The 14,280-nt window shown below is 43.9% G+C and overlaps 1 protein-coding gene across 12 annotated transcripts in view; it reads left to right on the forward strand.

Annotated features, from left to right (window-relative positions):
- The window catches only part of COL14A1 (collagen type XIV alpha 1 chain), a 233,740-nt gene that overhangs the window by 145,199 nt on the left and 74,261 nt on the right, over positions 1-14,280 (forward strand). For all 12 annotated transcript variants that reach the window (XM_053246596.1, XM_053246598.1, XM_053246599.1 and 9 more), the window contains 3 exons: positions 4,071-4,235; positions 4,879-4,917; positions 7,416-7,554. In XM_053246596.1, coding sequence (XP_053102571.1) covers positions 4,071-4,235; positions 4,879-4,917; positions 7,416-7,554 — 343 coding nt within the window. The remainder of the gene's footprint in view (positions 1-4,070; positions 4,236-4,878; positions 4,918-7,415; positions 7,555-14,280) is intronic.

A 14,280-nucleotide genomic window follows, 5' to 3' on the forward strand; every position in this document is an offset into this window, starting at 1 on the left:
ACTTACCAAATTATCACAGTTTTATCTGTTTAGCCTTACTTGCGTGTCTGTGGGGCTGCATGTGATCACTTCCAGCTGGTCAAAGGAATAGTTCTCAAGGCTTGGACTGAGGGCATTGGATACTGCCACCTTGCTGAAGCTAAGCAGGGCTAGGTCTGGTAAGTGCTTAGATGGGAGACTGCCTGAGAACTTTATGTACACCGGCTTCCGTCATGGAAGAAAAGTGGGATATAAATGTAGTAAAGTAAATAAAATGGCAACGGGAATGCAGGTGGCAAAGCCGAAATTGTTATCAGCTCTTCTCTCTGTGACAGGCTTATTTATAATTGTACTATCTACCCTGGAAGATATTTCATTTCTCACAGTCTCTCTCTTGGAGTGATTCTCTTGATATGTACAGAATCTTTGGTCAATATATCCTTGATAGCATTTTCACACAGAACACAGAACACGTAAAAGCTCAATTGAGCCTCTGTCTCACTGTATTTGTGTCGCGTGATTGTTGTTGATGAAGGAGAGACAATAATACAATGGTAAAACCTAAGTGGGCTAGAATTCTATACCTGGAGAAGCTCAGGGAGGCAGAGAGGTATGTGAATGAGGCTTTAGGGATGTGATAGAGGCATCCTATTCCCGGGATGACAGTTCCTCTGCTGTCATGAAGAAGTATTGTCTCAGGGAAGGAGGACATCAATCTGAAGAAGAGGGGAATGCTCCCTTAGAAGGGACCCTTCTATATATATTAAAGAAGGGATAGAATCCAAAAAGCTAGATAACCTGGGAGGATCGGAGTCCTCCACTAAATCATTATGGGTGATAATATGAGGACTGAACGGTTTGGGTCTTGGATACCTGAGGGACTGCCTGCTCCCAACAAGGTTGTCAAGGGGGCCTTTGCTCCATGTGCTGACATCGAGAGAGGATAAATTGTCATGCACAGCAGGACAGGGCCTTCTTTGTTGTTGCCTCCAGGTTCTGGAATGCTCTCCCAGTGAATGCCCGCAATTAAAAAAAAAAAAAAAAGCTAAAGACCTTTTTATTCGTTCAAGTTTTTACTCCTTAGGGGATGCTGAGTCTCTCAGCTTTCCTGCTTCTGCTTGTATTTTTAATAGGGCTTTTGTGGGGCAAGGAGGAGGGGAGTTTTATAGTTTGTATTGTTTAACTGATTTTAAGGTTTTAAATGTGCTTTTTAAATGCAGCTTTACTGTATTTTAACCTTTGTTAACCTCCTGGGATGTTTTATGAAAGGTGGTATAAAAACTGAACAAACAAATAAATAAAGGAAATACACTGAGATTGACCTGGAGCTGGAGAAGCAAATCAGAGAGGCGTCAAAGAGAGATAGAGCTGTAATAATGGGCAACTTCAATTACCCTTACATAGACTGGGCAAATTCATGTGCAGGTATTGACAGAGAGGCCAAATTTCTAGACAAGCTAAATGACTGTGCCTTAGAACAGTTGGTTGCGGAACCAACCAGAGAGAAGGCGACCTTGGACTTAATCCTGAGTGGTGCTCAGGACCTGGTGCAAGATGTCAGGGTGGTAGAACTATTGGGGAACAGTGACCATAGTGTGTTCCTAATCAGCTTATATGCGAGTGGAGCATTGCCAAGGAAGTCCAACACAGAAGTCCAACACATTGCCAAGGAAGTCCAACAAAAATGAGGGGACTGATAAAAAGGAAGCTGAAAGGGAAAGTCAGGAGGGTCAAATAACTCCAGAAAGCATGGATCTTATTCAAAACCACAATAATAGAAGCTCAGTTGGAATGTATACCAAAAAGGAGGAAAGGTGCCACCAAGTTCAGGAGGATGCCAGCGTGGCTAACAAGTAGAGTCGGGGGAGCTATAAGGGAAGAAGAATTCCTTCAGAAAGGGAAGAAGAATTCCTTCAGAAAATGGATGTCCTGCCCAAATGAACAGAACAAAAAGAAACATAAACTCTGGCAAAAGAAATGTAAGGAGACAATAAGGGATGCAAAAGAGAGTTTGAGGAGCATATAGCTAGAAATGTCAAGGGGAAAAATAGAAATTTCTTTAAGTATATCAGAAACAGAAAACCTGCCAGGGAGGTGGTTGGACACTTAGATGATGAGGGCGTGAAAAGGATTATGAAGCAAATTCCAGAGAAGCTGAATTAGTTCTTTGCATATGTTTTCACGGCAGACGATACTGTCTGACCATATACCTTTCCCAGAACTGAGCTTCTCAGGCTTGGATGCTGAAGAACTGGGCCATTTTGAGGTGACAAGTGGAGGCAGTCTAAGCCCCGGACCTTGGGGCCCCCGTCCGTGGCCTCCAAGGTCCAGGGGGGCCTCTAAATGGCTGGGGTTTTTCCCCCTACAGCCACCCCATGCCTACCCGCCATGTCACAGCTAACCTGCATGCCGTTTTTTTGTTAAACAAAGCTGCCACGTGGCCAAGGAGTGGCTGCAGGGGGGCAGGCTGAGTAGTTGACCTCCTCCCCCCCGGCAGTGGCGATGGGTGGGGGAGTGACTGCTGGACACATCCTCTCTGCCCAGAGGTTGCTGTGAACTGCGAGGCATGGCTGCGCAGTTCAGAAAAAGATTGTCACAAGGCTGTGATGTCACAAAAAACAACAACAACAATGGCACATAGGTTAGCTGCAGCAGGAGACCCCCCAAAAGCAGGTTTTGGGGGCCTCGTGGTGGTGGGGGGTGCCTGGTGGAGGGGGGCTCACGGAAGGGCTGGCCCAGGCACCAAAATCATCTAGGTGCACCCCTGGTGACAAGGGAAGATGTTCTAAACTGTCCTGAAAATCTAAAAATCCACAAATCGCTAGAGTCAGATAGCATCCACCCAAGAGTTCTGAAAGAACTCAAATGTGAAAATGCTGATCTCCAAGCAAAAATATGTAACTTGTCCCTATAATCAGGCTCTGTACCAGAGGACTGGAAAGTAGCTAATGTAACTCTGGTTTCCAAACAGGAATTGTGTGTGTGTGTGTGTGTGTGTCCAGAAATCTAGTCCCTACATGGACTAGAATATACCATCGCATTACAGAAGCTCCAAAGGGAACTGAGGCCTCTGTGTTTCTTTCCTTTTATCCTTTGTGATGGTCTCTCCAGCAGAAGATTTATTTATTTATTTGATAGAGTTATATCCCGCTTTTTCCAGCTTTACCCTTTAAAAAAATTGTGTCCCAAAGGGGCTCACAATCTTTTTTTTTTAATCTTTAGCTTCCCTAATTGAGCAAATAGGCCAGAGAGAGGAGCCCTATAAAGACTTCATTGTTCCTGTGTTTAGATATCTATGCACACATAACACATTTCTGTGTGAATGACTGTATCTGTGTTCATTTTAAAAGTGAACCTGGTACAGCCACCCCCCCCCAAATGCAGGATACAGATAGGAAGTGTACTGCTGTACCTCTGTTCAGCACAACCTGTGAATAACCGTACCTGCTTACAGATCTATACCTCTGTACACAAATTGTATGCGTGTTGAACACAACACATGAATAAGGCTAGGGCCTCCCAGGACTGCTCTGATACAAAGTCATCCAAACATAGGTCCTGGCCGTGATGCGCTGGACCCCCAAACTGCTTTTTAGGCACTCCCTCTTTTGAAAAGTATCGTGTGTTTCTAGCACACGGATGTCAACTTGTTGGCTTGCATCATTGATCTGTAATGTTGTGCTGACACAGTGGTCAACTCACCCCTCTCTCAGAGCTAGTGTGCTGGCAAAGCAAGTGTTAGAATTAGGTCATACATTATTAAAAGAAATAAGGAAAATTAATGTGTGCTGCTTTGTCCATTGGATGTACTATGTCGTTTCTGTTCCTAAAATAAACTTGGCTGACCAAAGAGAGAAAATTCCTAAAGAAGTTCTCTTTTGAAATGTGCTGAAAGAGTAAGCTGATATTTATTGGGGTGCGGAGTTGAGTCCATGACTTCTGCTGTGCATTGGAGAAAAATGATTTTGTTTTCCATGCTAGCTTTAGCCAAAAGATTAGCCAGAGTAACTACTGTCAGTTACATCTTTATTTTACGTATGTGTTTGCCTATTAACTTATCACAGAAAAATTTCATCTTTTCCCCACCCTAGGATTTAGTATATTTGCCATTGGCGTAGCAGATGCCGATTATTCAGAACTGCTTAACATTGGCAGCAAGCCTAGTGAAAGACACGTCTTCTTCGTGGATGACTTTGATGCCTTTAAGAAAATTGAAGATGAACTGATCACTTTTGTCTGTGAAACAGCATCAGCAAGTTAGCATGTCTTTACTTTTATTAGCCTTCTGTGAATTTCCCCAGAAAAGACGTTTTAACAACTTTATCTGCAGTATGATGTTGCCCATTCCTATTACTCAATTGATTTACTCTATTTACTCAAAAGTAAGCCCCACTGAGTTTAATGGGGCTTACCATTAGCAAAGTGTGCACTGGATTGGAGCATTCGGTTTTAGTTTTTCAACTAAAGCAGGGCCGGATAACTTTGGCCCTCCAGCTTGTAGTGTTTAGAAATCCAATCTGTGTTTTTGTTATAGTTGTAACAGCGTAGAGTATGAGGCTAATACAAGCCAGGGTTTGTGGGAGATCCAGAGAACAAAACTGGACGTCTGTAGCCTGGCTTGAGTGAGTCTAAATAAAACTGTTTCTTCAGACTGTTCTAAGTCTTCAGACACAGAGAAAAGCTTACAGTCTCATACAACTGTTTTTGGACTACAACTCCCACCATCCCCAGCCTCAGTGGCAAATAGTTGGGGATTATGGGAGCTGTAGTCCAACATCTGCAGGAAGTTAAACTAAAGGTAAAAAATGTGTATTATACTGTACTGTAGGCAACGGATTGTGAATATTCTTTCTCCATGGGACTTAAGGACATTTGTTCTGTTCTTTTTCCTCCTCACAGCTTGCCCATTGGTTTACAAAGATGGCAGCAGCCTAGCAGGTATGGCTATGTTAAAAGATTATAATCTCCATTTACTGATGTTTCCCTAACTGATGTGTCTGCTTGTAGTATGAAAGGGCTTATTGCCCACAGGGGCAGCCCAGGGTCTGTGGGCACCTGAGACAAGAAGCTATGCAAAGGAGTGTTCATTAGGGCACAATACTGACAAGGTAAGAGCAAATTGTCATGGGGTCATATGGTATCATTCTAAACCAGCCTAGTATAACCAGCCTCTTGCATAGTTCTTATTCCTGGTGCAGAAGTTCCCAGGTGATTGTGCCCATGTTGCTAAACTTAATGACTGGCAATCTGACTAATGCAGTGTTCTTCATTGGAAGGCCTGGGGACCAGTGACATCTCCCATCAACCCTGAGTGCAGCCCACTGACTAGTTACGTGTTGAGCCTGTGCAAAGCTTCAGCCAAAGTTGAATACTTTGCAAAGTCCCCCTGGCACCATGCAGAGGTGACCATTCCTGCTGTGCCATGCTGCACTTTGCCCAGAGCCAGTGGGACTCCTTAAAGGAAATGGAGCCCTCTTGAGCCCCTGCACCATCTTGGAAGGCATTCATAGAGCACTGGGAAATTTAGCCCTTCTCAGTGCTTTCCTCCTACAGCTCTTAAGAGAGGGCTCCATCTCTCTTAAAGGGCCCTCCCAGTTCAGAGAAAAGCACAGTACTTGTGTGGAGATCAGCAGAGTGGGAAATGGCTCTCACATTGAAAGTGTTTTGCCAACATGGCCCTGCTTGAAAAAGAGTGGTCACTGGACTAATGAATTGTGGGCGCATCAGGAAGGTGTGTCCATGTTGCAGAGAGCTTCCTCTCTACTGCTGAGCTCACACATGTATTGTGGGGAGGAGCAAATTTCAACAATCTGCTCTGCCTTCTGAAGTGTTCTGTGTCACCCTAAAATATGTCCCTGAGGGCTGTGTGAACCTCAGGGGCATATTTTTGGCTGGCACAGGGCATTGTTGGAGGCAGGCAAGACTGTCGAAATTTGCTACCCACTCTGCTACATGCCGAACACTGCACAGCTAGGAAGGCTGTCCACAGCACATCTACGATCTGTTAGGATATCAGCCAATGCTGTTCACAACACATCCATGATGTGTTAGTCTGGCTATCAGCCAATGGTGATGATGTGGGGAAATTTTGAAATGCCCTGTTGAAAATGCCCTGTGTTCCTTCAGTACTTAGAAACAGATCACCCACCATATCCTTAAAAGGATCTTCTTCTTAGCCTTCTGGCTGCAAAGATTGCCAAACATGTGAATGGAAGCAGTCAGGTCTGCTCTCTCAGATGAGGAAGGTATAGGAGATAATTATCATGCATAAGTGACCTTGCCAGCTGAGAAAGGTAAATGTTTCATCTAAACCAGAATCATCCCTTCCTACCCAGCCTGGTGGTAGCGAGTATGAATTGTCCCCTTTGCTAAGTGGGGTCTGCTCATGTTTGCATTTGGATGGTTTACTAGATGTGAGAGCTGTAAGATATTTATCTTCAGGGCTTCTCAAACTTGGGTCCCCAGATGTTATTGAGCCATCATTCCCAACCACCATGTTTGAGAAGCCCTGCCTTAGGGGATAGGGCCATGGCTCAGTGGTAGAGCATCCTCTTTACATGCAGAAAGGCTCAGGTTCCCTCATCGGCAGCATTTCCAGGTAGGGCTGGGAGAGACTCCCTCCTGAAACTCTGGAGAGCCGTTGCCAGTCAGTGTAGGCAGTACTGAATTAGATGGACTAATGGTCTACCATTCTTTGGTATAAGGCAGCTTCCTGTGTTCCTTAGTATACTTGGTTTTCATTCTTTGGTGAGAACCCTGAAGAAAACCAAGACCCTGGAAGGAAAGAAAAATACTTATAAATCATATCAGTGTATTGGATATTATTGACATTAATGGTAACTAGCTGACCAGGCACAGAGCATCTGTGCCCCTAGTTCCCCACCACCTCGTCCTGCTGGCTGCCTCCTCATGCCGGCAGGGCTTCGCCCACCAGCCAGCTGGCTCCTCAGGCCGGTGCGGCTTTGTCCACTAGCCGCTTCCTAATGCCTCCTCTGCACCCAAGCTCCACTGCCTGCCCAAAGCCTGGAACTCTCGCGAGTGGTGCCGTCACTCTCGCGAGAGGTTGCCACACATCCCCACACATTCCCAAGCAGCACATCTTGGAGAATTAATTATATAGATTCCTGCTTATGGTTTTTCATGTTTGCTCCTTTGACTTTGATCCATCTTGATATATTGCATAATTTTTTCTGTAGTGTTGTGCGTTGTCACTTCTCCTAATGTCCTTTAACTCTGCAGTTTCTTATTGTTTTGCAACTATTGGTAGTTTTATTATTATCTTCTTTATTATTGTTCTAATGTTGTTTTTAAATGTGGTAAAAAATTTTCAACCAACATGATTTTGTTTACAAATCAGCCTCCATTATTTAACTCGTTTTTACACCCTGGCCATATTAAGAGACAGCAGTGATACATGTACATTTTGTGCTTCCCAGGATTTAAAATGATGGATATGTTTGGTTTGGTTGAAAAGGAGTTTGCAACTGTGGAAGGGGTTTCTATGGAGCCTGGGACGTTCAATGCCTACTCCTGTTACAGACTGCATAAGGATGCCTTAGTTTCTCAGCCAACCAAGTACGTACTGTATATACTCTTAAAATGTATTTCAACACCTGTCCACCATAAAAGAAAACTTGTGGGAGCCAGAAAATATCAGCAAATGATCTATCTATCTATCTATCTATCTATCTATCTATCTATCTATCTATTTTAAAACATTTATATCCAACCCCTCCAGTGTAAAAGTGCTTGGGGCAGTTCACCAAAAAATTGTCTGTAGCTACTGGTATGTTTCCCAGATTATGGGAAACACTTATGTTGGGCAGCAGCGATGAAAGATGCAGAAAAGTATCACCTCATATTGCACGGGAGATGGCAGTGGTGAACCCCTCCTATATTCTGCCAAAGAAAACCACATGGCTCTGTGGTCACCAGGAGTCGACACCGACTTGATGGCACAACTTTACCTTTATGTGTAGAAATAGGGTTTTTATTTGTTTTAGTCTTGGCTTGATTGTGGTGCCAGAACTGGCTGTATCACTGGGCAGAGGGAAGTGGCACATCTCAGCCAACAGATTTGGGGGGTACTGTTATTAAAGTAGAACAAATTGGCGATTATATCAAAATGCTTTGGGTTGTTTCTGAATGGTGCTCAGCAGCTAAAACTATAAAAGTAAAAAAGTCTCAAGTAATTTTTATGCATGATGGCAATTTTTTTTAATTGACAAAAGGAGTGAAGCTCTGGGGGATGTGATCTAGCTAAACAACACAGTCTCACTAACCCTAACCCTGAACATCTCCCATTGGGGTGAGCCCACCTGAGATTTCTTGCCAAGTTGTAAATGTCTTAGAACAAGCTCAAGCAAGATTCTTTGTAATAGAGTTTGTTTCTGATAAGACTCACACTTTGTGTGGTAAGTGTAGTGGCAGCTTCAAAATATCTGTTACAATCTGAGAATTGTGGGGACTCTTTAAGATAAAACATGCTGTTTGGCTTTTGAGAAAAGATGTCAGAAACGGATCCTGTAAAGTTTTAAATCTGGACTGCAATTCCTAAGCCTTAAGCTTCTGAGGTGGCAAGGCCAGTCTATTTACTTACTTATTTATTTTTACATTTATACCCCATTTGGGAAATGACTTGACTAGCGAGCCAGAAGATGCTGGTTTGAATCCCCGCTGGTATGTTTCTCAGACTATGGGAAATACCTATATTGGGCAGCAGCGATATAGGAAGATGCTGAAAGGCATCATCTCACACTGGGTGGGAGATGGCACTTTTCAACTTTTGTTGAAAAGTGGTATATAAATATTTGTCGTATTTGTATTTGTATTGGGATATCTCCCAGCTGCTGGGCCACTCCTTCCCCCAGCTTCTATGGACAAGATGGGTGTTGGCAGCCCAGGTGCCTGCATGAGCAGAGGATGGGATAGGAGGCACACTCATGTCCACCTTGCCACTTTTAGCCCGGGTTTAAAACCCGGGATACCCGAGGGGAGGAGCGCTGGAATCAGGAGTGATCCTGGCAGTTCTCACAACCTGACCTACCTTGGCTAGCACTGCACTATCCGGGCAGGGCTGGTCATGAGAACAACCTCATCATTTGCCATAGGAATTGGATAGCATATAATTTATTTATTATTTATGTATTTATCATATTTCTATACTGCCTGATATAAACATCTCTAGGTGGTGTACAAATTAAAAATGCAACAAATATTAAAACAGAATAAAACAGTTAACGTCCAGAAAACGCATAAAACAAAATCATAGATAAAAGCACATTACATTTTAAAATCTTCCATTAAAAACCTGAGAAAACAAGTACATCTTGAGAGTTTTCCTGAAAACTCTTATTTCAACAGGGAGCATATTCCAAAGCTCTGGGGCAGCCACAGAGAAGGCCCGGTCCCGGGTTGCCACCAAAAGAGCTGGTGGCAACCATAGCTGGACCTCTCCAGATGATCTTAATAGGCAAAACTGATCATGACAAATAAGACACTCTCTTAAATACCCTGCCTGGACCAAAGCCGTTAAGGGCTTTGTAGGTAATAACCAGCACTTTGTATTTTGCACAGAAACTTATTGGCAGCCAGTGCAATTCTTTCAAAATCATACTTTTATATGGTTACATGGTCCCTTCGAATTTTCCCCAAGACCAATCTGGCTGCCACGTTGTATACCAATTGTAGTTTCTGGACTATGTACAAAGGTAGCCCCACATAGAGTGCATTGCAAAAGTCAAGCCTAAAAGTCACCAGTATATGCGCCACTGTTTTAAGTTCATTTACCTCAAGAAATGGTTGTAGCTGACATATCAGCCGAAGCTGATAAGATGTGCTCTTGGCCACTGCCTCAACCTGAGAACCCAGAGAGAGTTTGGGGTCTAGGAGCACTCCCAAGCTATGTACCTGATCTTTCAGTGGGGAGTGTAACCCCATCCAGAACAGGCAGATCTAAATTATCTCTCAGGTCCCGACCCCCTACAGTCAGTAAAAGTAAAGTATGCCGTCAAGTTGATTTTGACTCCTGATGCCCACAGAGCCCTGTGGTTTTCTTTGGTAGAATATAGGAGGGGTTTACCATTGCCTCCTCCCACACAGTATGTGATGATGTTTTTCAGCATCTTCCTGTATCGCTGCTGCCTGATATAGTACCAGTGGGGATTCGAACCGGCAAACTTCTGCTTGTTTGTCAAGCATTTCCCCACTGCACCACTTAAGGTGACTCCTCCTACAGTCAGTACCTCCATCTTATTTGGATTCAACTTCAGTTTGTTAACCCTCATCCGGCCCATCACTGTCTCCAGGCAGGCATTTAGGGAAGTTATGCAATTTCCTGATGAAGCTGGTATGGAGAAATAGATCTGGGTGTCATCAGCATATTGATAACACCCTGCACCAAATCCCCTGATGATCTCTCCCAATGGTTTCATGTAGATGTTAAAGAGCATTGGACCAAGTATGGAGCCTTGTGGAACTCCACACTTTAGTTCACGCTTTGCAGAGCGACAGTCTCCAAGTGATACCATCTGGAATCTGCCAGGGAGGTAGGAATGGAATAACAGCAGAGGGCCAGACTAGGATTTGCTGGGAGAGCAAGACTAGGAGCCAGGCTAGGATTTGCTCAACACTACAATTCTATATGGATAAATGGATGCTGGTCTTCTGAGCTCTTTCACATGTGGCATTCCATCTACACTACAGTCAGTAGCCAAACTGAGCCCATGCAACAGAGGAGCACAACAGCCATTCTGCTCTTACACCTACGTTGCCCATAACTCAGTGTGGTTGACGGCACAAGCCCAGTGCAGCAACCATTTGTCAGAAAGTGTTACCCTTGCTCTTTCCCCCTGAATTTGGCAGAGAGAACAGAGCAAAAGGCAAAGCCTTCTGGTGGAGACCTGGGGGCATGTGAAAGAAGATTGAAAGCCAACAGGAAAATGAAGCGCCTTCTTTTTTTCCTTGCCATTCAGGAAATTGGAATATGGAAGTGGAACAGCTTTTGCTCTGACCCTCAGTGCTTCTAAGCTTTACCACCTCTGGACATGATCCAGTGAGGGGCCATCTGTAGGTTTCCACATATCGGTGTTCCCCCACCATATGTGCCAGAGATTGCTACAGGGGATAAGGAATTCTTCCCTGCAATTTTTGTAACCTCTGGTTAAATGCAACAGAAATTCCAAATCGCATTATTTGCTTGAGGAACACTGTTGGGGTGAATGGACTCTAGATGCCACACTTATGCCTCCTGCTAATCATTTGGTGGGGGGGGGAAGGGAAGAACACCCCCTCTTTTGTGGAGGTATCTGGATTGGAACAGCTATCTATAGTCTTATCCTTGAACTGAGATTCCTCTTGCTTCCCAGGAAGAAATGGTAGACAGGCTTCCTCCAGAACCTTTCCTCCAAGCCTTTACAGTAAGCATCTCTCCTGGATGTTAGGACTGCCTACGTTGCCTCTGGGATATTGCCAGTATTAATCTTTACCTTGGCAAAACCTATGCTTCAGAAAAAGTCCTGATTCATTAAAATCCTTCATCATATATCCCACTCTGGCAGGAGGGTTGAGTGCTGAAAACATGAGAGAGAAGCATATTGGGTTTCGGAGAAAGTGGGTCCAAGAGCAAGATTTTTCCTGAAAAGAGAGCAGACTGTTAAGTGGAGAGATAAAGCTAACTTAACCCATATGGGGAGTCTGCAAATCATAGTGATTAGCAATTGCAAGGGAGGAGGGGGAAGCACTGTTGGAAACGTGGCACTAGAAGACGTGTGTGTGTTGGGGGGGATTTAATACTTGCTTTTTGCCACATTTGTTTTCCAAACTGAAGCCATGCTTTTGTGTAGCTGGAACAAATCAGGTTGAACATATGTAAGCGATAGGCATTCGTGTTTTTTCTTCCAGCTCAATAGAATTTCCTCTGCTGGTACAAAGGCACCCTCCCAGCAAAGGAGCCTTGATAGTCAGTTTAGTTATTAGAATTTAGAAGTGGGCATTCAAAGAACCTAACTGGCTGGAGGGGGTTTCAGCTGAGAGTTGCTACAGAGTGCAGAGTGTAGTATTCCCTAGCTAGTGGCCACCCTTTTAAAGGAATATGCAAAAAATTATTTATTTGTTTGTTTGTTTATTACATTTATATACCACCCCATCCAAACAGCTCTAGACGGTGCACAGCAAGAAAAATAAAACTGGCGAATCAGTCCTTTAAAAACAATCAGTATAAAACAATTTAAAAACAATATAAACCCATTAACAATTAAAATATTTAAAACAGTTTAAAAACCCTGGAAGGCCAGGCCAAACAGATAGGTTTTAACTAAATACCCCTTGATAAATGTTGCTAGTCTTAGTTACAGTCTTATGAATTCCCTTGACATTTCTGGGAAGTTTCGACTGAGAAAGAACCTCCCAGATGTACTTCAAATTTCATTTTTGGGTGAACTTGGTGTCACAGGAAATGCGATGCTGATTGTTGTAATGATTTTGTTGGTAGTCCCTTGGAGTGACTTGTAAAATAAAGTAGGATCTAAATATAAAAAAATGAAATAAACAAAAGAGAGCAATCCCTCCAATCCCTTCAAGGAGTCCTCTTGAAATTCTTGGTTTTCTTCAGAATTCCTTAGAAGATCTTTGTGAGAAGAAACTCTTCAGATTTGCTTTGAATGTCACTTTATGCAAAATTTTGGTAGTATCTCTAGTCTGCCTTTGTTTCAAGTCTATATTATCACTCATGGTTTTTTGGGGATGTGGATTCTGGTACAGCTTAGTGTTCTGGATTTCCGTCACTAGGCCTTTGAACCCAGCAGCCTCCAGACTCTCCATGGATGTTCTTGCTGGTGTCTTGTTTCACTTTGTCTATGCTGTAGAGATCAGCTCAGAGGTAGGGCTCGAGCTTCTTCTGTCAGGTTCCCTGCTTCTCCATATACCTATTGCTCCCATGGGTGGAGCAATTCAGCACAATGGCATGTGGGAAGTGCCCTTTGTAGCTGCCACACAATGATTCTTTTTTGAAAAGTGCCTAATGTAGTGTTAGGCATTGTGCAATAGACGCTGTACAGGGTAGAGCACATACTTTGCTTCCATAAGGCCCTAGGTCCAGTTCAGGCACAGAGCCAGACTGCCAGTGGCAGCGGCCCCACTCACCCTGCCCTCCTGAGTCTGATATCAGATGCGGGGGCTAACCATACCCCCAATCTGACGTCAGACGCGGGGGGCATGGTCTGGCTCCTGAATGGAGCTGCGCGGCTCTGTTTGGGAGTTAGAGTCTGGCCGACGCTGCATTCGCAGCACGGCCAGGAGTTGCTCTGCTCCTGGCCGTGCCGTGAATGCAGCGGCTATTTAACTCCCAAATGGGGGCCGCGTGCCCCCCGCTCGGGAGTTAAACCAGCAACTCCACATCTGACGTCAGACGCTGGGGGTGTGCCGGGGCCACGAGGCACAGCCCCTGATTGGCAGCGGCCCGGGTTCTTTGAACCTATTCGCCCAATAGTGGCTCCACCCCTGGTCCAGTTCCTGACATCTCCAATGAAAAGGATCTCAGGAAGCAGGTGATAGGAAGAGCTCTGTCTGAGGCTTTGGAGAGCCCCAGGCAGTCAGAGGGGACATTACAGAGCTGGATGGATTAATGGTCTGCTTCAGTATAAGACAGCTTCATACGTTCATAGGACAAGTTCTTTTGTCATATATCCCACTGTCACATTCTAAAATACAAGGAAGCGATAGGGAATGGAATGGAGATGGAGGCCTGGCATTTGACATCCAGGGATTAAGAAAATGGGAAGCGTCTTTTTTCTTTTCTTTTTCAACATATGGCCCTCAATTTTATACTTGTTGTTATACAGTATAAAATATATCTTTCCTTCCCACACCCAAACCTTTGGGATAAGGACAGGATACAAAAATCCTTCATTCACACAAGAATAAATTTCTGCCAGTGAGTATATTCCAAGCCTCACTGTGTGTGCAGCATGTTTACAAAGAAATTTGGGTTCTGAGTTCCAACATTAAACCGATTGCCCAAAGCATCCAAATTAAATGAAATAGTGGCAGATACTATTTCCCTTGCAACTTGTCAGAAGTACAATCCAACAAACCATTAAGCATGCTTGAAAAATCTATTCACTTGAATAAGGCTTAATTTTGGATTGTGCCCTAATTTGTTAATACTCATAGTAACTCACTGGTTGGTTAATGACAGAAAGAAATGAAATTCTACCAAGTTAAGTTACTATATCACAGTCTTCTTTTCAGCAAGGATTGTATGCATCTTTTTTGGCTTTTGTCCTCAAACCACTTCCTCTGGAG

This window comes from Hemicordylus capensis, chromosome 4 (genome assembly GCF_027244095.1).
Source record: "Hemicordylus capensis ecotype Gifberg chromosome 4, rHemCap1.1.pri, whole genome shotgun sequence".
In the NCBI taxonomy this organism is placed as follows: Eukaryota; Metazoa; Chordata; class Lepidosauria; order Squamata; family Cordylidae; genus Hemicordylus; species Hemicordylus capensis.